The 24,317-nt window shown below is 36.1% G+C and overlaps 3 protein-coding genes across 3 annotated transcripts in view; 2 read left to right on the forward strand and 1 right to left on the reverse strand.

The window, feature by feature from the left end:
- Positions 1 to 24,317, reverse strand: part of LOC111597675 (potassium voltage-gated channel subfamily H member 8) — a 74,560-nt gene that overhangs the window by 31,656 nt on the left and 18,587 nt on the right. The window contains exons 3-6 of the mRNA XM_030225073.1: positions 7,993 to 8,122; positions 4,298 to 4,408; positions 3,993 to 4,112; positions 161 to 298 (exon numbers count right to left, since the gene is read on the reverse strand). Of these exons, the coding sequence (XP_030080933.1) occupies positions 161 to 298; positions 3,993 to 4,112; positions 4,298 to 4,408; positions 7,993 to 8,068 (445 nt within the window). The 5' untranslated portion in view covers positions 8,069 to 8,122. The remainder of the gene's footprint in view (positions 1 to 160; positions 299 to 3,992; positions 4,113 to 4,297; positions 4,409 to 7,992; positions 8,123 to 24,317) is intronic.
- On the forward strand, positions 14,988 to 15,637 carry LOC111597659. The gene is made up of 2 exons (XM_023312481.2): positions 14,988 to 15,059; positions 15,128 to 15,637. The coding sequence occupies exons 1-2, from the start codon at positions 14,988 to 14,990 to the stop codon at positions 15,635 to 15,637; spliced, it is 582 nt and encodes a 193-aa protein (XP_023168249.2).
- LOC111597672 (phenoloxidase 2) lies at positions 21,004 to 23,570 on the forward strand. The gene is made up of 6 exons (XM_023312498.2): positions 21,004 to 21,426; positions 21,495 to 21,630; positions 21,693 to 22,187; positions 22,252 to 22,885; positions 22,945 to 23,197; positions 23,269 to 23,570. Exons 1-6 carry the CDS (start codon positions 21,074 to 21,076, stop codon positions 23,462 to 23,464), a joined length of 2,067 nt encoding a protein of 688 aa, XP_023168266.1. The 5' UTR covers positions 21,004 to 21,073; the 3' UTR covers positions 23,465 to 23,570.

The following is a 24,317-nucleotide window of genomic DNA, read 5'->3' on the forward strand; positions in this document are numbered from 1 at the left end:
GTGTGTGATTGTGCCTTGTATATTAACAGTTGATTGTGCATTATTGTGGGCGTGTCAGTTGTTAATTATGCTTGCTTGATACTTTGTGCGCATAAATGCATTTGCTATGTGGCTTATAGATAATTCATTCGGATACTGCTTTCAATTGTTGCATACTTACCGCTATCACACTCCTCGTTCACGTTCATCTCCAGCATCTTGGTGTGCGTGATGTCCTTGTGGGAGGCCAGGAAGAGCACAACATCGCGCTTCTCATTTTTAATGGGCACAATGTCAAACAGACACCAAAAGGGCGCACCTGGATTAAGACATAAGTTGTGACATTGACGTGTTAATTAATTAAAGTGACCATGGAGCATACAGCCAGACCAGCTGTATATAATCATAATAACAGTAAACAACGAGCATTTGTGATGAAGAGCACAGCAGATTTAGTGACCATGGCGAACGTTTGATGTGAACAGTTCTTTAAGCGAAGCTACAGACGTCTTTGTGTAAGCAGAAGACTTGGCCAACGCAAAAGTCTATTATGTTGACTAGTATTTAAGCTGGCATTGCTTTGATGTAAGTGGCCATGGCGTGTAGAGAGTGCGCCAAAGACTATTTTGAACTACTGAGTACTCACTAAATCTAATGAAATTTCTCTATTTTTGGATGTATTTATAGAGCAGCTAACACAAGAAATCATCTATGAAAAGTTGTGGCTTCTGTATAAGATTTATAAATTATATCTACTTACAAACCTCAGAAATGTATTTACATTCATTTTCTTCAAGGTGTTGACACCATGATATTTTTAAGAAGCGCTAACTATGCGAATCTACTTTTCAAATTTTTTCAATTCAAATTAAGTAGGATTTATACGAATCACATTATATCCGCCACGATTGGTTGGGTAATCTATTAAAAAGGCTAACTGTAGCCACCCTTTGTGGCGCCCTTGACATTTGTAGTCTTATTTAATATTAAAAACATTCTTAGAATATGCTGCTTTCTATATTCCTTTATGAACAATCTCCTATTCTCCTATGCTCAAGTCAAAAAATATGTAAATTGCAACTTGCGGTTTCTTCATTCATGAAATCATCAAAAAAAGTAAAATGCCCTGATAATTAATTTAATTTCACAATTTATTTGTTTCCGCTCTTACAATTCCAACTCAAAATGCATTCAAGTTACTTCACAGATATACTTGATATCATTGTCTGCCATAAGAAACCCGCTAACAAGCTAATGTTGCAACAGAAATGGTAATTCTAAAAGACGCATCCACAACATTTTACAATTTTAGAATGCATACGACTATATAGATAGACATGCCTCAAATATCTTGGGGCTTTCATATTGCGCTCTTGCAACCACACAGCTGCATAGCAAGACAAAACCAATAAACTCTTTATTAACTTGTTCAACCAACACAACAAAAGAACACAATTTATACACATGTTTTGCAGTTCCGTCAAAGCGGACAAGAGAAAAAAAAGCTAGATTCACTTTTTATTACTTTCATTCAAATTGCTTTCTACAATGTCATTTGACCAAAATCAAATGTAATCCATGAGTTGCCAGCAACCACAAAGCTGTTGCCAGCAATGTCGATTTGTGGTTGGACAATGTGCTGAAAGAGTTAAAGACTTTGAGCCAAAGTCAATTAATGTTTAATGGTATGCAGAAAATGATTGCATATCAATTTGATTAGACCACAACTGTTTAATTATAAATTGATGAATAATTTATAACAATAATAATACGCTGCCACAGAAAGTCGAGCAGAATCTATTTATCTATTAAAAGTTTTTAAGAGAAGTGCTAATTGGAAAAGTTATAGAGGCCACTGGATAATATTTAATAGCCAGGCAAAAGACTGCCTTAGCCTTTGGCCATTTAGCTGATTAATCGTGACCTCATTAAAGCGCAAAAACAACAAAAAAACAATAATAATAAAATAATATAAAACATGCGATGGGAACGTGCGAAAATGCTGCGAACAAATTTATTGTTTTGTGCGCCCACACAACAAGTGGGTGAGAGTGTGTGTGTGTGTGTGTCAGCTCCAGGGATACAGCGACAAACCACAGGCGGTTACTGCTACCAATGGAAACTAGTTCAAGGCAAAGCCCCTCTAACTCAATAAAGAAAGCCAAGCTCATGCGAGCCACGCACTGGAAAATTGATGCGGCAGCAGCAGCCGCAGCAGGCTGTATCTTAAATTAAAAGTCAATACGAAGATGGTTAAAAGCAGCTACAGCCGAACGCCAGAGGCAAACACTTGAGCCACTGCCTGCTGCCTGCTGCCTGCCGCTGGTTTACCAGCAAACAAAAACTTTTTGTGCAATCGGCGCACGTGGACGTGTGCCACAATTGACTTACAGCTTTTCACTTATAACACAATCGTGTTGTTGTTGTTACTGCTGTTTCCGTGCTCGTTGTTGTTCTTGTGGCTGTTGTTGTTTGGCCAGCAATTGTGATAATCCTTTGGCAGCTGTTTTACAAAACTTTGCACAATTTTCTCTCATGTGGCGTGCCACAGCTTTTAAGTTGGCTGCGGCTGCCGTGCCACACACACCGCCCATGCTCTAAGCACACTGGCTGAAAGTGACACTCTTAATATTAAAATACTTAAGCTGGGAATAAGCAGTGTAGTGCATAGTATTTTAACAGAGCTTCAGTAGCTCAAGCCAAACCTTTAGCAAGACAAGCGTTAAAATATGAATGCTCAATGAAAGCTAATAAACGCTTTTGCAACGATAGAATGCAATCAGTACCTAGGGAATAATATAAAAGGTAATGAAGTGAATTCCTATGAAGTGAATTTCCTAGTTTCATCCTATATAAACTGCAAGTTTGAGCCGCGCAGCACTGACTTTAGAGCACTCCTAAAACATGTAAATTGATGTAAAAAAGTTTCTGTTTTGCGACTTGCCACGCCCCAATTAAAACTGACTAGAAACTGCTATGGCTATCTGCAAAGAGCAGTCAACAGTGAGCCACCATCAAAACTCAGTGATCTATGCTCTAAAACTATGTGAAATATAGTTTCATCCGTGTTGCCAAGTCCTCAACTAGGTCAGCTACGAAGCACTTTTTACTTTATATATTTTGAATGCTTGGCATCTATCAATGTCTATATTTCATAAATAATAGTATTTTTGAACTTAAAATTATATTAATTTATTAAACATATCAAAAATATATTAATAAGCAGAAAATCTTAGGTAAGTTCAAAATAATTTTGTTGGCAAAAAAAACTTTCTTTTGGTTATGCATATGAAAACACACGAAAGCACATATTTAAATAGAAACGAATCAGTGAAAGTTCATTAAAAAGCTTTCAGTATAGCTTAAACGGAATTGAAGAAAAATCTGCTGCAAATGAATTTGATAGACTAGTCTCATTTCTTTTAAGCATAAGCCAATCTAGCTTAAAATCAATCAAAGCTCATGGAAGCGGCTTAAACTCAATTTTAAGCACATAATTAATGACGCATAAGATATAACCATATTTAAGTCTAGGCAGATAGAACAAGAATAAGTCTCTCTTAATATGCCTTTTAATAAAAAATCAAAAGAAATTTCAACTTAAGTTCAAATTGAAGCTCATTAAACAGCTTTTAGCTCAACTTAAAGCACATCAATAATGAATATAGAAATTCATATTCAAAAGCTCCTATAACAATATTAAATCTCGATTTAATCCATGTTTGACTATTAAATATCAAAAGAAACTTCAACTAATTTGCCTAAACAGAACCGCAGCTTACAGCTGTTGCAGCAGCAACTTAGCAGCTTTTGCGTTTAGCTGCCACAAACAGCTGGAGCATGTAATTTCCTCTTTGTTGCGCACAAATTACCTCAAATGCCAAATGAACTTTAAACAACAGCAAAAAAAAGCTTTTAATTAAAAATGAAAACAATTTGCAGCAAAATTTCATACAATTTGCTGGGCAACTGTTTAGCTGCCTTTGTTTTTGTTGTCGTCGTTTGTGTCTTACCTTCCTTTTTGTAGAAAATAACTTCCAACTTTAGTTCCATCTTATTTGAAAGACTTTTCTCAATTTGCTGCTTGTGCTCCTCCTTTGTATCCGGCCCGTAAAGGAAATGACATGAACAGCCTGTTTTTGTGTTGTTGTTGTTGTTGTTCATTCATTTTCGCATGGTTGTTGTCGTTGGCAAACAATTGAATAAAATGTACAAATACATTCAACTGAGTATTGAAGTGTTGAAGCAGCTTGTATCTGTCCGTCAATTTGACAGTCAGTCAAGTTCGTGTGCGCCGGCCTTAGCTCAATTGTCTTACCCTTTTGCATAATTTGCGCGCGTGAATATCCTGTCAAGTCCACGAACCCATCCGAGCAATAAACAATTGGATTGCCATTTGCCTGCGCATTGCCAAGCACAAAATTGGAATCTGCAAAACAAAATGAAAAGAGAGAAAGAGACAGAGAGAGAGAGGGATATGGTGTATTAGATATGACAATTGGAATACATATATATAGATATTTTTTATATATTATATAACAATTTTCCTTCTTAAAAAATGGACTCTCATAATAATTACTTAACTTATACGCCAGACCTTTTTAACTTTTCAACTGCACTTACATATTTCAAATAATTTTTTGCACATAAAACAAATTTAATTAAAATTCAGCTATGCTCGATGCGCTCACTCTACACATTTTTGCGCCTTCGCTGAGCTGGGCGTAAAAAACAAAAATTTCTTTTTATGTTTTCTTTATATGCGCGAAAGAAAAGTCAGCTGAAATGGGAAAAACATGAAAATCATTTTACGTATTTTTTTCTACCAAAAATAAAAATGATTAAAAATCATGAAATTCAAATATTTTTGGCACGAAATTGATGAACTTTTCATATATATAGTTACGATAGCTTCAATCAATGTTGCGTATACGACTCTTATGCCTGAACAGTTTTTAAGTTCGATTAAGCAAATGCACTAAAGCTTAATATTTTATATTTTTCAGCTCTTTGTACTTTAATATGCATTATGAAATGGCGAGGGGAAAAACAGCCGCAGCTGATTAAAAGTCTATTAAAAGGCTGCCTGTCAATAGGGTAGCAAATAACATCACAAAGTTTCAATACCCCAGGCATTTTTATATTTATATCGACGATTAACATAGCCATAAATAACACTGAGCGCACATAGCCAGCTATGAAGAGCTCTGCATTCGCAGGCGATTCACAAATGCAATAATCAATCTATTCAAGTGCTAACAAGCATCAAATTATATGCAAATATCTCACACAGCAAGCAATATGAACTTTGTTAATAATCAATTTTGATGGCATTACAAAGTTAACTGGCCTAAAATAAATGACATTTTTGGCTGCTGGCCACGTTCTTGGCAAATTAAACACTTCACTGAGCACTCAGCTGCTGACTAGTCAAAAATTATATACATATGTATATATATATATATGTTTATATATATGTGAAATTTATGTCTACGGCGCACACTTTGTCAACGCATTAAACTTGCGTACAACAACAATCATACGCCATGTGCGCCCAGCAGACAAATCACTTGCAGACTTTTGCTACCACTAAAAATTATTGCCTGTCGACTGTTCTTTACGAGTGAGATATATCAAAATCTGCGAGTGTTACTTAAGGTCATTCGAATTATTAATTAAGCGACTGCCGCTAAGGTCAACTAAGACAGACATTAATTATAAATGGAGGTGTATTTAATATTATCATATCATCCTATCATCACATCAACATATCATCATAAATATATAAAAATTTCTTAAATCTTTTTAAACCAAGAAAGAGTCTAAAGATAGTAAAAAAGAAACATGAAACAAGTTAATTAATCGACTTCCTACTAACTAAAACATAGCTCTAACGACTTGTGCTACATCTGCACACACGTATTAATATCTTTCACACGAACACATGCGAGCATCAGCAAAAACAATTGATAACTCTTGCATCACTTGTCTTGACATTTATTTGGCAAACATGAGACGGCTCATAGCCAGTGCTCGGCATGCTGCATGCACTTGTTAGCCGTAAATGTCAGATGTGCTGCAGCTGTGACGCAGTTGGCCCCACATGTCGCTTGCGGGCAAGTCAAAAGGTTAAGCGATTGCATAATCAACTTGCTGTTTATGAAATGCATTTACGTATTGTCAGCTAATGTTATTTCCATTGTTTAAGCCCTAAAAGTTGACAGTTAAATTTGACATAAAGAGTGAATGAAAAAAGAAAACAACAAAAAAAAATTAAAACTGAAAAGCTTATGACAAATGGAAAACATTTTACGAGTTTCCTTGCGCTGGCGGCGCCTTTTGTATATTCCGTTGCCTGGCGACGCAGGGCACAGAATACAATGCACACGCACACACACATGTGACACACACATATGTAGTTTTAATTTAGCAGTGCAGATTTCTATTGGGACACGCATTGTCCTTGTCATTGTGTTCGCCCTTTTAGCCAATGTGCTTTCCTTTGTTTGGCTCACAGCTTGTACATTTCTCTCGCCTTCTGTTGCTTTGCCCTGCATGCACCCGTTTAGCTTTGTGATATTTTTATGAGTCGCCCAAATGCCGTTTCGGCTTATGCATATATACATAGCGTTATGTCAGTGGCCGCTCAATAAAACACGCATAAATACTGAAAGTGATATATACAAATAAATATAAATTTAAATATATATATATCTGTGTGTTTATAAAAAGCTGAGGGACTAAGCAAATAACGTTTAACTTTTATTTTTTATATGCCTGGCTCTGGGTATTCTAATTTTTTCCGCATTTCCGCCGGGAGGCACTTTCATGCCCATCAAGTATTAATCAGTACGAGCATAGCTGCTGCTGCTGCGTCGTCAAACTTGAATATCTCCGTGAGAGAGTAAAACTTGTTAATGGAAGCAGTAACAGCTATATAAATAAATAAATAAATAAATATATATGTGTATATAATACTATCTAAAAGGGTGCATATATTCATATATAAATATTAAAATTTTGTCACGGAATATTTTATGCCAGGAAACAGCTTCTTAAAAGCAAATAGACCCGCAAAAGCCTTTAAAATGCGTCTTTATTAATTTGAAAATCGATTCAGCATTAACATTTCCATTACTTTAAGGCTCCCAAGTTGAGGCTTAAATCAATATGAAAATAACAAAAATTTAATTTAGGTATGCGAGAGTTTAAAATTTTTGAATAAACTGTTGCAAAATATAATTTAAATTGCATTTTAAATCTTGAATATAATGTAAAATGATATAACTTAATAAAAAATAAATTTATTTTTTATAAATAATTTTTTATTTAATTGTTAAAATAAATTAAAATAATTTTTGTTTAATTTTGCAACTCCATAAAATCATTTATGAATATGTGATGTTTGAGTAAATTTATGCAAATCATGATTGATGCTTTCTACATTTGAATCTCGTTTAATTAAACTGGAGCTAAGATCTAAATCATTAATTACCAAGGGAGAAATCTAGGGAATTTAAATACATAATTTTGTTAGCTGGTAAATCTTTAACAGTTTATATAGCTAAAGAAAATATATTAAATACAACTTATAAGTTAAACATAAATATAAATAAATAAAGTTCGCATAAAATCAATACTTAAAATAATAAAAATTAATCAAATAAATATTAAAAAATACATAAATAATTCTTTCAGTAATTTAAGTTCTTCACTGACCATAAATAGTTATATGTAAAGATTGTATAAAATTGTATTATTATAATTTAAGCACTCTCATATATTCAATTAAAATTTACTCAAATTCCAAATTACATCTCTAACATATGTTGCTGTTTCTATTCATTTTTCTAACACATAAACTACTTAATATATACAAATATAAAACTTAAGACATTTCCCTGCACAGTCTTTATATTTTATACAATAAACATGTATTTTTATACATTTATTTTAATGTGCAATGCACTCCCCCAGATGTTTCGCTTTTTATATTTAATTCATTCGACTTACGCGTGCCATCGAAGCGTGTGGCAATTGTGTCCAGGAATGTATTTTGGGGCGCTAACAGCCCCTTGCGGGCTGGCATAGGAATCTTGACGGCCGGTGCGCCTAAAGTAGCGCTGCTACGGTCTGGGCAAAACTGCAAAAATAGAGAAAGAAAAGACAAATGACAGACGCTTAGTTTAAGTAACAAGTTAATTTCGCTGTTAATCATTTTGTTGAACATTTCGTAATCGCAATTGTTATGCTCGGATTTGATGACGCTTGTTTGCAGCCACACCAAATGTACAACAAAAGTCGTTTATCAACTATGCAACAGGCGTACAACTACAGCAAACACACACATTAAGTTTATTTGCCACACAACGCCCACATTGATATATGCAGTTCGTGCCACACATTGTGGTGAGAGAGCGGTTGAATAAAAATATATATATAATAAATAGTGTGTAAATAATAATTGTATAAATTTATGGCACACATTCAAATACTCTGTAAATATATTTAAAATGCTTTGATCATGGATTTTTATGTATCATGAGAGGTCATTAGAATCCTCATTAAAGTGGAGTTTGTAGATAAAGATCCTTAACACTAGAAGAAGCCTGTATAAGTGGAGAACGATAAGACTTAATGCTTGATGCCACCTTAATTGAAGTGGAGTTTATAAGCAAAACATCAGAAGAAGAAGACTTCAGATGCTAAGCTCGACTATGATATAAAGCATATATTTTTTTGAAAAAAAAAAACAGCAACTATTTTGCTACTAGATACATTTTGAAAGGATTGTTTTCTCTGAATTACAAACTCAAAAAAAAAATTTTTTTTTCAACTATGCTAACATTTTCAAGGAAATTGCAAAAAAATTGAAAAATAAAAATGTGGCTATAAAATTTCCTAGTTATTTTTAAAGCTTAAAAATTGGCCTGCAGTTGGTCTTATATCTGGACTTCAAACAGAGATCATTTCATAGAGACACAAAAGCCGTAAAGAATATATAAACTTTATTGAAGAGCTCACTCAGAGAATATATATATATATATATATATATATAATCAATATGTAAACATATAAAAAAGAGAGAATGTATGTCAGCAATCGGCTTACCAAAAGACGTTAAAAGCCCAGAAAGTAAACTCTGAGCAGCAAAAAGTTAAGCGTAGAAAGTTTTGCGCTACACAAATTAAGATGCTTTATGCTATAGTTAACTAATTGTTATCAATTTCCAGTGTTAGACTTTCTGTGCCATGAAGTTTGCGTAAAGTTTACAATGCTCGTTAGCCCTTTAACACAATAAGCCAAAGCCGATGTGAAAAGCATCAATTTTACTGACGTTTTTAATATTTTCCTCACTCTCCGTTTGGTTTTTCGTTTTTGCAACACCCACGAGCAGCTGCAACAGCGGTTAGCACTCAGGTGCCGGCTGATGTAAATGCGAAGCAGAAAGAGAAAAATGAAAATAAAACTTCGTGAGCAGCAACAGCAGCAGGCAACAATAACCGAGCAACCGCAACACTGACAGCTGTTGCGCCTGAAAGCATCGTTTATATATAATTTTTCTTCTTTTTATTATTGAATGGGAAAATGAGTAAATGGCATTAAATTTCTAAAGGCGATAAGGGAAATGTTTATGTATATAGGTATGTGTGGTGGAGAGCGAGGGAGAGGCAGACAGTGAGAGATAAAAACAGAGACAGAGAGAGTAAACGAACGAGCGTTAACCAAATGTTTAGATTCTTATCAGTCAACATTGACATTCCATACATAGCGCCAAAGTGGCAATTGATTTAGGCTTATGGTTATGGCCCAATGACACTGGCTGCGAATAAGACAGATTTTGTTGTGATGAATAAAGAAAGCTGTTATTGCTGGCTTAACTTAAAGCCAACTTAATTTAAAAACGGTTAGCTTAAAGCTTAACAATTTCTGATATTCAAGATATTTTTTTATAAATAAAATTTTTTGTTCTATAATAAAAATATTTAATTATATAAAGCTTCAGTTGCTTACGAAAATTTTATATATTTTAAAAAGACGTTCTGAAGTTCAGAAGCATAACTTTTAGGCAGCTTAGCTATCAACTTGAAGAATGAAATTTTCTAGACTGTTTTTGCTGGAGATTTTAACACTTTTTCTTCATTTTTAAGCCACAGTCTCTTCTGGTCTTAGTATAAAGTTTTCCATTTATAGAGCTAATGACTCAAAGCGCAAAGAAAAAAAAACCAAACTTAAATGAAAACTTGTAATCTAATGCCACAATCAACTTTATAACTTTAATTATCAACGATTGCCATTGGAGCACAGCAGCTCGCCCACCAAAACAATGCAGTCATGCGATAAGAGCTAACACGACGCTGCCTGACATATGCTGTCAGCTGCCACCCACAGCGACACAGGATGATAAGCTTAGGCCCATGCGACGCAGCCAGGTGCAAATTATGGCCGCAATTTCGCCAAAATGCAGTTATAAACCAAATGCAATTTTAATTAATAGGCCAAACTCAAATTCCCTGCAACATTTCCTGCCACACTCAAATGTTTGACATAAATGTCTAACCACAACATTTTCATATCCAACATATCCGCAGCGGTCGTGTCTGTGTGTGTAAAACAGTTACAGTTACAACTACTAACGTGTAACCCACACACGCAAACCTACATAAACACACGCTCTAACTGACAGCCAAGGCAGCTCCGTCCCTCATTCGTGCATATGTGTGTGTGTGTGTGAGTATGCAATTTCCGTTTCCGCCTTATTCCACATGATTAGGCTGATGATATGAGCACTCTTCAGCATCTGGCGCTCATGTGTGTGCCTGAGCACCGGCTGAGTCTGGCAGGCGAAAGCTTTACGTTTACGTTAAAAGGTTTGTTGGTCAAGAATCTGGTCCAGTGTATGGCAAAGGCAATAAAAATAGCAAGAAAACCAGAAAGAAACCAAAAATCAATTGAACAAATGCAAAATGTGCACAATTTTAAAAATTCATAGGAAATTCCAGCAAAGCGATATGCATGCATAATTTAAAAAAAAGGAGGAAAAGCTACACGAAAGATACGTGATTTGAGCATTTTCAAAAGAAATAAAAATTTACATAAAATCTTTCTTGTCATTCAGCTCAAAGACAAAATCAAACAATCGAATACTGAGAAGAAAAATATAGTTAATATATAATATAACATTTTTATATTTATATAAGTAAAACAGCTATTAAAATATTTCAATAATTAAAGAAAAAAGAAAAACTGAATATTAATCAGCTATACAAAGCTTAATTTATTTTGTAAAATAACAATAATATCTATGTATAATAATAAGATAAAAAAGTAAACAAAAATATTTATATTATTTTAATTTAATTTAATTTTGTTTGTTCTTCTTTTAATAAAATATATATCAATATAAATAAAGCCTTGTGCTGTGCACTGCAATCACTATGAACACAATTACTTAAGTAAAATAAACATTCTGTGAATCCACATCTAATACTGAGAAAGAAAAAACAAATTACTTTAAGCCAACCGCTGAAGAGTTAAGCAAACTACTTAGCCCATTGACTAGACGCTTGTCAGGTAGCTTGTGTAGCTTGTCAACGGTGAGCTCACCTGAGCATCTGGCCACTTTGAAGTGAAGTAATTTAATAACATTAAAATAGATTGCACAAATAAATATGCAACCACAGCTCAGGTGCTGGTGTTGGTGCAGATGCAGGTGCAGGTAAAAAGCTAACAGCTTCGGGCACCTCCACAAATTTGCTTTAACCTCTGGGCAAAACAAATAAAGCAGCAAAAAAAATTTCTGCGAACAGGAAGCTAAAATGCGCCTTTAACGCTGAAACGCGCTTGGCATTTTTAATTCCAATATATTTATACATATATACTTATATATATGGCAAAAAAACTGGCACGTGTTACATAAAATGCGGCACGGAAAGGCGATAATACATTTTTCGCTATTTTTTTTTTTTTTTTTTTTGTAGCTCGAAACTTCATACACTTCGCTGAACGCAGCAGAAAAACTGGACAACAAAATACAGCATCACGTCAATTAGATACTCTCTTAGATAAGCATATACATACACATATAGATATATATATATATATATATATATATATATATATATATATTTAAATTTTATATAGGCCAATTATCAGGAGATGAACTTTGTGTTATATTAGCTTAATAATTAAGTAAAACATAATTAGAACAGCTCAAGCAACAGCCACTTCCATATCACGTTTCATGAAAGTAAGTAAACCTATGGACTGGGAGATTGTCATAAAAAATAAAAACAATTTAAGATATTCACTTGTTTCTGGTTTTTTGTTGAATCTCTGTCAGGGCTTTAAGCTTAAGGTTAAATTTTAAATGCTTTATATCCAATATTTGCCATTGGACTTCCTAGCATAAGCTAAAGACGTATCTTAACAACTGATTACAAGCTTGAGGTATGGGAAATCGATATTAGATGAATGCTCGTTGAGCAATGACCGAATCAACGAATTCCTACTCTGCAGCTTGCAGTGCTTCATATTTTCATTATAAAATAGCAAATCTTACAAAATATTGAAATATTGAAAATAATAAGAATGTAGTTACCCTACACACAAAGCTATAATAACCCTTCTCAATTGGGGTATACAAAGAGCGAAGCATGTTCCACATTGGCATGGCCGTTTTTATACTCGTGTGTATAACTGTATTTTATTGCAACCATTTGCTACATGCCACTAGCAACGTTGCCACTCAGTGATTTGTTTTTCGGATATGGTCGAATGGCCGCGAGAGCTGCAAGCGCTCGTCCTGTGTCGCCTCAATGAAGCTGAACGTAAGTTTCGATTAACGAGCACCTGAAACGTTTTTTCAATTGAAGACGAGAGCAGTTGTCACATCGTAGTTGGACAGTTCAGCTCAATGAATGCCATCTAACCGGCTAATTGACGGCTATTGATGAATCTAGCCACATTCACAAAAAAAAATATTTAAAAGCCGCAGAAACTAGAGCTGTGACAGCTACCCAGACAGTTAACATGTTCAAGCAACTGCTCAGAATAAGCTAAAGTTCAATTTAAACAAACATCCTCATTCACCTTAAACATGCCATAAAATCCATACAATACAAAGGGTCCATTTAACCAGAGGTCAACCACTATAAAATGCCTGCAAGCAAAAAAAACAACCAAAACTTTTTACGTCGAATTTAAACAATTAGGCATTAATTACTTTGCTAATTACCCAATAAAACATAAAAATATTTTATTTGTTTTTGTTCTTTAAAATAACCATTAAGTGTGATTAACTATCTGTTTTTTTACTATGCATGAGAGACTTTTTAATAACTGACTAACAATTATTATTTATCAATTTGTGTTTAAATTGGATTAACAAATAAGTATATATACATATAAAATATATACATATAGAAATAATTGGTTAGTAAACAAGTAAGAGTACGCTAGTCAGGAGTGCCCGACTATAAGTTACCCTCTACTCCACACAAAAACTTAACTCACTTAAAAACTGCTTTTTATCACGAGAAAATCTTTAAATTTTGTAGTTATCTTAAACAGAAAATAAAATGAGTTATCAAGAAAAAAATTAAAAGCTTTTACTGAGTAGAATATACTGAATTTATTCAGAATTCCAAGGTTATAGCTTATGCAGTTTACGAGAACACTTTGTTCATTCAGGCAGACTGCAGGACATGGCTCCTTGTCGTCGTCAAACATATGATTACACTTTGGGGTCTCCCACGCCACCCTCTGCTTGCAGACTTGTTCAAACTACCTTGCGAACGATATAAGTTTTTTCAACTTGCCAAACGCTTCTGAACACTTTCCAGTATTAAATGATTCTTAATCCACAGACTAATTCAATTCAGTTAACTACTGCTGAAAGTGATACACTTTTCTCCTTCTTTATGCAAAACTATAACAGACGCACAGCAAAACATTTCGTGGAATATTGCCAAAAATCAATAGATGCTCATCAGTTCGTGTGTCAGTTGGAATAGCTTTTTCCTAGAAGCTAACTTTTATACCTCTATGAAGAATCAGAATTTGCATTCAACTACAAATATTTCTTAGAAAAGGGTTTACTAGCAAAAGCGTTGTTACCGGCAAATTAATTAAGGGAAAATGCCATAAATAATGGCTCTGCAGTAGACCAAAGAAATTCTAGATCGATGTAAATTCATATTTTCTATCAAATAATTTGTTGAAATCACCAAAAAATGTATTTTTAAATTTTATATGAATAAAACATGTTCTAGATAGAAAAATCAATTTAAATTTAAAAAAAACTTTAAGCTATAAAAACTATATTTTCTTTGATAAAAATTTACTTAACAAAATAAATAAAATTATTTTTCTTATACACACATTGCCTAATCTATCTCTAAATTTGTATCAAATAATATATCAGATAATAATAATAGAATTATAAAATTTTTTGCTATAAGTCAACAACTAAACAAAGCGAAACTCAATTAGCATAAGATAAACAACAAGCGCATTTTAATGTAATTCCCATGTGAAGCAAAAATGTGCTTTAAAATAAATATAAAAAGTAGGAGAGCTTGGGAGTGGCGGACTAGGCGATGCTCTGAACCCTTTTATACAGACATAACAAAGAACAAAAGCGCACACAGCCATCACAGCAACCCACAGTGGAAATGGAGGAACTGACGGAAATGGCATAAATATTCACAATTATAGCCTGGGTTCAATGGGTTCAGGGTATAAAAATAATCAATTAAGTCAACAAATGTTTTACATATAAAAACACACATATATATATATATATGTATATCTATATATATATATAAACATATACATTACATATTTATATATTCACATGAACTAGTATGTCTTCAATTAGACATTAGTCAAGCCTCAGTAGCTGGCAATATTCACGAGAGATTTTGATAAATGCATTGAGATATCACAATTGAATTGCTTTTGTTTGCTTGTTCAACAGCGAGCTTAGTATAAGACAACGCGCTGAAATGTACGCAACGCGCTTAGCCATTGTGGCCCTGATTTCAGTGTATCTGCAGCTGCATCTGACTGCTGCCAAGGTGCGTATACGTAATGTGCAGCAGAGGTAATTTAATTTATTTGTTATATATACACAATTCCATTGTAGAATGACTTTGAGCTGCAGTTTGAGAATTTTACATGCCATCGTAACGATGTCTCAAAGGCAAATCCGCTGCAGAGCATCCATTGTGGTCTTAACAAGAATCCGAAGAGGCGAACTCTGCACTTGGAATTTTCACTAAAGGAAACGGTTCACGAGCACGATTTTCACATAATTATCACCCTGCCTCGCCGCACCATGGACTTTGTGCTGGTCAATGTAACCACCGATGGCTGCCAATTGTTGGCGAATAAGTATCAAATTCCCCTCCTGCGCATCTCCCGCCAAATGCTTGACCGCTACAGCAATTTTCCGTCGCAGTGTCCCTTTGAGCTGGGCAAGCCGTATTACATGCGCGGCTTTCGCTTGGACCTGGGCTTAATACCGGCCGTGATGATGGAAACACAAGTCGTCGTAGAATTCGGCTACATTCGTCAGCAAGAACAGTTATTCCAAGGCTACATTACGGCCCATGTGCAGCGCACCACCGGCGCCAAGCAGAAGAAAAGTGGCTGATGTGAAAGCAAATGCAATTGATTGAGTGGGAAATATACATATTTAACGTCGTCTAGTATGCACTTCACAGAATATAACAACTACTTTTCAAGAACAACAAATGACCTTTAACGCATGCATTCAATATATCAATGTAGTGAAGTGCCATTAATATTGAATACTAAATTAAGCTAAAAGATAACTCGAAACTTAAGTTGAAGGAAACAAGTCACAAAGAAGATTCTGAAGAAAGCTAATCTATAAGAATTTAACTATTTAAGAATTTAATTAAGTCTAGCTTCAATCAGGTTCAGATTAAGGTTATGATTCAGATTCAAGTTCCAATTGAGGTTCAGGTTCAGTTTCTGGTTCAGGTTCAGGTTCAGGTTCAGGTTCAGGTTCAGGTTCAGGTTCAGGTTCAGGTTCAGGTTCAGGTTCAGGTTCAGGTTCAGGTTCAGGTTCAGGTTCAGGTTCAGTTTCAGGTTCAGGTTCAGGTTCAGGTTCAGGTTCAGGTTCAGGTTCAGGTTCAGGTTCAGGTTCAGGTTTAGGTTCAGGATCTTGTTCTTGTTCTCAGGATCTTGTTCAAATTCAGGTTCAAATTTAGGTTCCGGTTCAGGTTCAGGTTCAGATTCCGGTTCCGGTTCCGGTTCCCGTTACGGTTCAGGCTCAGATTCATAATCAACTTCTGGTTCAGGTTCTGGTTTTGGTTCAGGTTCCGGTTCCTGTTCCGGTTCCGGTTCCGGTTCTGGTTCCGGTTCCCGTTACTGTTCAGGTTTAAGTTCAAGCTCAGATTCAGAATCAACTTCTGGTTCAATTTCATATGTCTATGTCGAATAACCTAGATTCTTAGAAAACGTAGCTCTGAAGTCTCTGAAGCATGAAGACAACGATAACATTATCTATTATGATTCGAAATTCAATATAGATGTAGCCAACACAACCAGATTTAAGCTTAAGCTTATATTTTAATCAGACAAAAGGAATTACGCTCTAATGAAAATTACTCGCAGCTGCACACACTCTTGGCCAAATTAACTCATTTGTTTGAGCTAATCAAAAAGAGCTGGCAAAGTAACTGCTGCTGTCTGTGACAAGCAACACACCACGACAAGTTTATGGCAATTCCTTTCATGTGCCATCTTTTATGATTTGCAGGGTATAAAACGTTGACAGTTGACAGCAGCACACATGGCAGAAGCCAAAAAGATATAAAAAAAAAAAAAAAGAAAAAGTAAACCGAGACGCAAAGAATGAAAATCAGCCACCTGTCTGCCGTTGACAATGGAAACACAGTCGAAGAGTCGCAACACCTGATGTTGCAGCAGTTAGACATGCTCCGTCTCTGTCTCCGTCTCCATCGCTGTTGCTGTCCCTGTCACACACGCACGCACAATGCTGCAATTTGTTCCAAGCCATTCAACAAATGTTGTTCAATTACCTTCGGCGCACACCCACACACATTGTTGCAGCCGCTAACAGTTCTATTGTCTGGGCTGCTGCCACATGGCATGACAGTCGTGCAGCAGAGGCAGCGACAATTGCCAACTGGCAAGCTGGCAAACTGGCAACATTTTCCAACTAATAACATTTCCAACTGCCAACAACTGTTGGCCCATCTTCAGTTTGAACTACGTTTGCTAAATGATTTGTTACAGTTAACTATCTGTGTGCACTTCCGGCAGCTCTGACAGGTGTTGGGCGACAGTGTTTACAGTGAGAACTGCTTTTTAATTAGACATAGGAGATTTGCCAAGCTCCCTCAGTCTATTACTTAAGTAGTTAGCCTGGCCCACTGCTGTCAGCATCGATTTTCACTTTTTGGCATCAGCAAATGGAGGCCAGCCCTTTGAGACTACCAATTGGTCCGACTTTGATTGCCTCTGGGTCTACCTACCTGTCAGCCTGTGCGTTCATAATAACTTTAGGCCATTCTCTAGCTAATTTATGATTTTCAGCTTGGCTTCATTTGCTATTTATTATGTATATGATTATTTCATTATGCTTTCCAATTAAGGTAAACAGTTTAGTCTGTTTGGCTAAATGCCAGCAGCGGACTTAACCAGTTTGGCAGACTGTTTGGAATGTACTTTGCTGCTGTCAAATCTAACAAGCAGTTTAATATGTTGTCACAATTTGATATATATTGAGAATGTTTATGGTTGCTGGATATAGATATAGATATAGATATAGATATAGATATAGATATAGATATAGATATAGATATAGATATAGATATAGATATAGATATAGATATAGATATAGATATAGATATAGATATAGATATAGATATAGATACAGATACAGGTATAGATATAGATATAGATATGGATATATATATAGATATAGATATAGATATAGATATAGATATGGATATATATATAGATATAGATATAGATATAGATATAGATATAGATATAGATATAGATATAGATATAGATATAGATATAGATATAGATATAGATATAGATATGGATATGGATATAGATATGGATATGAATATAATCTGACATTTCCATACATATATAGATTCACAAGGGACCTTCCTCAAGTTCTTTTATCCATTTCAGATTATTTTAATATCGTATAACATAATAGTCGAAATCCATTTGGGAAGATTTTTAAACGCTTAACTCAATTTCCTCATTTTGCATATCAAATGTAACCTTATTAACCTGTTGAAATTCATAAACTCGCTTAACAGGTATGCAATATTAAAGGATTTGGGTTTGTGTTTTGGATTTTGCTTTTGTTCTTAAAGCGAGCGAACGAAGGGACGCAAAAATGTTTGTGGTTGTCGCTGCGTGCCTCTGCCCGCTGCCATTGAGCCCGATTTTGATGATATGCCGCAAAAATGTTGTAGAAATCTGCCCTGCTTAGGCTTAACTGTTATGCATAATTAAGGCAACCCTTTCCGATCGTTTAACGAGCTGCTATTTGGCGTCTGATGATGGTTGGGCCGACTTTTGTCTTTATCGACCTGCCGCAAAAAGTTTGCCTTTAAAAAAGTTTGTCTACTTGTGCCGTGCCATAAAAAATTACTTTTCTACTTACTTTTTCGTTAATATTTTAGACTTTAAAAACTTAACGCAAAATGCAAAGTAAGTGCTATGTACATAATTAATTAATATTAGTTGCGGCATTGTCAGGCGCTTAAAGACATTTCTGTTGAAATATTACTTTGCATATTGTAAATGTATCTGACAGATAACAAAAGGCAGAACTAGAAGAAGATGAAGAGGCACAAACAGCAGCAGAAACAGCAACAACAACAACAACTGACAAAACTTTGACATGAAAAGTCATTTTGGTGTTGTGGGCAAAATGTTGAAAATTCATCTTTAGAATTCCCCAACTCATTGGGCTCCCACCAGACCAGGCTACGGCAAGTGGTGACGGTGAGGTATGGCAGAACAAGATGTTGCACAGTGGGACGAGTTTATGCATGGAAGGCAACTATAGCTAACATATAGTGTCAATCGGGACTGAACTGCGAAAGCCAAAACAATAACTGACAAAGAGAACTTTGAACTATCGTATAATGAAGTTGCTTAACTAAGATAATTATATAGTTTATACTAAGCATCCAGAGAATTTTCGAAATATGCCATAATTTCTTTGAATTATATTGATATAAATTAAAAGAAAAATATTGTTTGGAGTGCTAATTAGTAGAACAACTAAAACTAGAGAAACTAGAGCCAGGCAACTTTCTTACAGACTTTTTTCTAAAACTTTCAGTTTCAATAGATTTCTAGCTATATAGAACCCCTATATCATATATCGCATATATAATATCTAGTCATATCATATCTAAGTTTCGCACAGCTAATCGACCCACAGTGCCTGGTTGCCGCAAGCTTTGCTCCAAGTCTCATTGCAGTGTTAGTGATTGTTGTTGTAGTTGGTGTTGCTGTCAATTTCACAGATTAATGCGCGCCCATTTGATCGCCTTGGCCAACTTCAATGCCAGCAACAGCGCCTGGCACTCACATTTATTATTGACAATGGCAAAAGTTTTCGCTCTGGTCACGAAAGCGGCAAAAATTGATTTGCGCAAATGTTTTAATCGCCAAAAGTTGTTCGCCTCTATAAGGACTGCGCAAGTTAGTTACGCTTTATGCATAAATTTATGGTCCGCACTGCACTCAGACTCAAAGTCACGCTCATTTATGCGTGAGTTATGTGTGCCAGCTGAAAGTCCTGCTGCGAATACATATGTTGCCCAATTTATTTAACTAGCCACAGGGCCTAAAACAGGCTCGCTCGGCATGCTGTAGAAATGGCCAAGCATAAGCACAACAAAGAAAAGCCTAACCATAATATTTACCTTGAGGCAGTTTCATACATTTTTCGGACCTTTTTTTCTTATAAATAAAAATTCTACTCTTTAAAAGTTCAAATGGGTTGGATGCAAAAAAAAAAAAAGATGTTAGAACAATATAGAAAAAAATTATCTTATGTAATTTATCATGAGATAATATACAAAAAGAATTTAAAAGAGATTTTGAAAGAAAGTTTAATGTTTTAAATTAAGACCTGAAGCTTGGGACAATTTATTATGGTATATAAAATAATATATATAATATATTTATATGTAATATAAATATTCATCTGCGTTACTCAATATTTTTGTTTTGCATATATCAAATCATTAAAATAGAAAAAAAAATAATTATAAACATAAATTTAAAAAAAAAAATAATAATATATTTAAAATTAATAAAAAAAACTATTTTTTTAACCAAAACCAAAAAAACAGCATTTTAAATAATTTATTTAAATATAAAAATATGGAGACTCATTTTAAAAAAATTTAAAATCAAATAAATTCTTTTTAAGCTAACATAAAATAATAAATGCATATTATTTTTTTTTTTATTAAAAAAAAATTTAAAATCAAATAAATTATTTTTAAACTAACTTAAAATAATATGCATTTTTAATGCAATATGAAACATTGTTGAAACCACAAACAAATTTTAAGATATGAAAAAATAATACCAAAAAATCTTTATCTTTAACACAAAACGCTGTGTGAACATGTGAAATAATACATAAAAGACGCGACCCTTTTGCTGATAAGCGACGTGTAAACATACATGGAAACACATGGAAATATAAACACGAATCAGTTAAAAACCGCAAGCCAAAGAAGGCTTCTTATACCCCTTACACTTGCAGAAGTGATAAGCGTTCTTTGACAAATTTTGTGGCTAGCTAAAATAACAGAGAAATACATGAAAATAAAAATAAGTGTGGCGAAAACCACAATTGTCAAAAGAACTTATCAGCAAATTATAAGAGAAAACAAATGCAAATTCGTAGCTTGGCTTCGAGGAGCTATAAAAAGTCGAGGCGTCGCGAACGGAAATCACAGTACGCTGCAATAGCTTGTGTAGAGCAGAACTAATTCGAGTAATTAAATCTAGTTAATTTCTAAACTCTTTGTCTATCAACATGAATACCGACTTGAAAGCCTTGGAGTTGCTGTTTCAGCGGCCTTTGGAGCCGGTGTTCACCACACGTGACAATGGCAAGACCGTGTTCGATCTGCCTGAGAGCGTCTACACGGATCGCTATCGCAACAACACCGAAGAGGTCTCCAATCGTTTTAGCCAAAATGTGGAAACGCGCATTCCCGTCAGAGAGCTGGCCAAGAAGCCAAATCTTGAATTTGCTGCCAAATTGGGCCACAAGAAGCAATTCTCGCTGTTCATCAACAGCCACAAGGAAATTGCCAGCAAGCTGATTCAGCTCTTCCTGGATGCACCCAACTTGCAGCAATTCGTGGCGTTGGCTGCCTACACGAAGTGAGTGATTTAAATAACTGGAACTAAATCTGATCTGACTAAGCCTAAACATGATTTTTATTTGACAGGGATCGCGTTAACCCGGTGCTCTTCCAGTACTGCTATGCTGTGACTATTGCCCATCGTCCGGACACGCGCACTGTGCCCATTCCCAACATTTCGCAGGTCTTTCCCAGCAACTTTATCGAACCATCGGTCTTCCAGGTGAGCTGGGCGAAGCTGCTTTTTTAAAAAAACGCGATCAATTGTAATCTGTCTTTCTGCAGGATGCCCGCCAGGAGGCTTCGGTGATTGCCAAGAGCGGCAATCGTTCCGCTTTGGAGATACCCGCCAATTATACGGCCTCTGATCGCGAGGATGAACAGCGTTTGGCCTACTTCCGTGAGGATATTGGCGTGAACAGCCATCATTGGCATTGGCACTTGGTTTACCCAGCCAGTGGACCCATGGAGGTCGTCAACAAGGATCGTCGCGGCGAGCTCTTCTACTATATGCATCATCAACTGCTCGCACGCTACAACGTCGAGCGTTTCTGCAACAATCTGAAGCGTACTATACCGCTCAGTAATCTGCGCGATGAAATACCCGAGGGCTACTTCCCCAAGATTCTGTCGAGCATCAACAATCGCACCTATCCGGCACGCATCTCCAATCAGCTGCTGCGCGATGTCGATCGTCCCGACGGCAACATTGAGATCTCCGAATTGGAACGCTGGCGTGATCGTGTGCTGGCCGCCATCGATCAAGGCTTCGTTGAAAATGTGAGTCGACTAATCTGATTGAATATAAATTTCGAATGCAGATATCGAACTCTTTCCAATGCAGTCTCAAGGCACTCGTATTCCCTTGGATGAAGTGAAGGGCATCGATATTCTGGGCAACATTATTGAGGCATCCAACACACTCTCTGTGAACAATCAGTTCTATGGCAATTTGCATAATCAGGGTCACACCATAATCTCGTTCGCCCACGATCCTGATGCCAGGCACTTGGAGGACTTTGGTGTCATGGGCGACGTGACTACGGCCATGCGTGATCCCATTTTCTACAGATGGCACGGCTTCATTGACTCCGTTTTCAACAAGCATAAGGCATTGTTGCCCGTCTACGATAACGCTCAATTGGGCTTCGATGGCGTCAGTGTGACTTATGTGGAAGCGCGCTTGGGCGCCGCTAATGCGCGGCCAAATACTCTGCTCACCTATTGGCAAAAGTCGTCGGCCAATTTGGCAGCTGGCTTGGACTTCGGGCCCGTTGAGGATGAGAATATTACAGCCACATTTAGGCATCTGCAGAACGCACCCTTCACCTACACGTTCAATGTGACCAATGCGGGAGCCAGGCGCACCGGCACTTGTCGGATTTTCATCTGCCCCAAGGTCGACGAACGCAACCAGCCGCTGCGTCTCGAAGAGCAACGTCTGATGGCCATTGAAATGGATAAGTTTACAGTGGAACGTAAGTATATGCCCTATACTCTTTAGCCTTGACTATATTAAATGCTTTTGCCTTCACAGTGATGCCCGGCGAGAATACCATACGCCGTGAATCGACTGATTCCTCGGTGGCCATACCATTTGAGCGCTCGTTCCGTGCCGTTGGGGCCAACTATCAGCCCAAGGCAGCGGATGAGCTGGCACGCTTCCGTTTCTGTGGCTGTGGGTGGCCGCAGCATCTGCTGCTGCCCAAGGGCAAGCCCGAGGGCATGCAATTCGATTTGTTTGTCATGATTTCGGACTACACCAACGATTCGGTGCAGCAGCTAAGCAAGTGAGTAACTACGACTACTCCAACTCCATGTAGTTGAGCAATTACCAAATGAAATATTATCCCACACACAGCACGCCCAACGATGCCTGCAGCACGGCCTTTTCGTTCTGCGGTCTCAAGGACAAACTGTATCCGGACAGACGCACCATGGGCTTCCCCTTCGACAGGCGCTTGCCCAATGATACACTGAATGAGTTTGTCGGTGCCTTCAGCAACATGGCCAAGACTGATATCACGATTAAGTTCAATGATCGTGTTGTTGGCTAAAGCATATGCTGCGTACTACCCTTGATTTACCCAAACATATATATTTCATACATACTTTATACATTTTATATTTCGTATATTATGTTTACTTCTTAATACTCTATAGAACGCATTAATAAAAAATTGCAATTTGCTATCAAATTTATTGAATATATTAAATAATCAATTCAAAGAAGCGAGAGTATTCTAGTCGGGAGTGCATGACTAGTAAATGCTCGGCATCTGCTTAGGATAACTTTTTATGTACAATATAAACAGACATATCAAGAATATATATAGAGATATATAGATTAGGGAACTTATACAATACTCTCCCATTTCAATACATACAAAAGATTGAATGAGATTTAATATGCTTTCTATATCATATATGATATAGAAAGGGCATTTAGATTTCGACTTGCTCATTCCTAATAATTCCCGTAATGATGCTTGAGGTTAAGACAAAATTCATTTGCTGCTTAGCTTTTGTTGCTACCAATTACGGTTAGTTATATAAATATTCGTATGCAAATAACCGTTATTCCGATTCAATATTTGGCAGACATTTAATATAATTTTTTGCTTATATCAATGTTGATTCTTGGCCAAAAACACAAATATCACCAGGCAGAATATACACGTGCACACACACACAACCGACCATATGCACACATACATAGCAATTGTGACTGCTGTCGTTTATGTGCTTCGTATAACAACGCCCACCAAGTGCTAGTGGGAGGGGCACGAGGGCAGGGCTAATCCTATTAGACTTCAAAGCCGTTTCGTTCAACAAACTTTCGCATTGGTCCAGACACGGATATTGCTCTACCCAAGCCCTTCCACGCTACAATCTGCTTCCTGGCAACGC

This window comes from Drosophila hydei, unplaced genomic scaffold (genome assembly GCF_003285905.1).
Source record: "Drosophila hydei strain 15085-1641.00,03,60 unplaced genomic scaffold, DhydRS2 tig00008122-arrow-pilon, whole genome shotgun sequence".
Classification (NCBI taxonomy): domain Eukaryota; kingdom Metazoa; phylum Arthropoda; class Insecta; order Diptera; family Drosophilidae; genus Drosophila; species Drosophila hydei.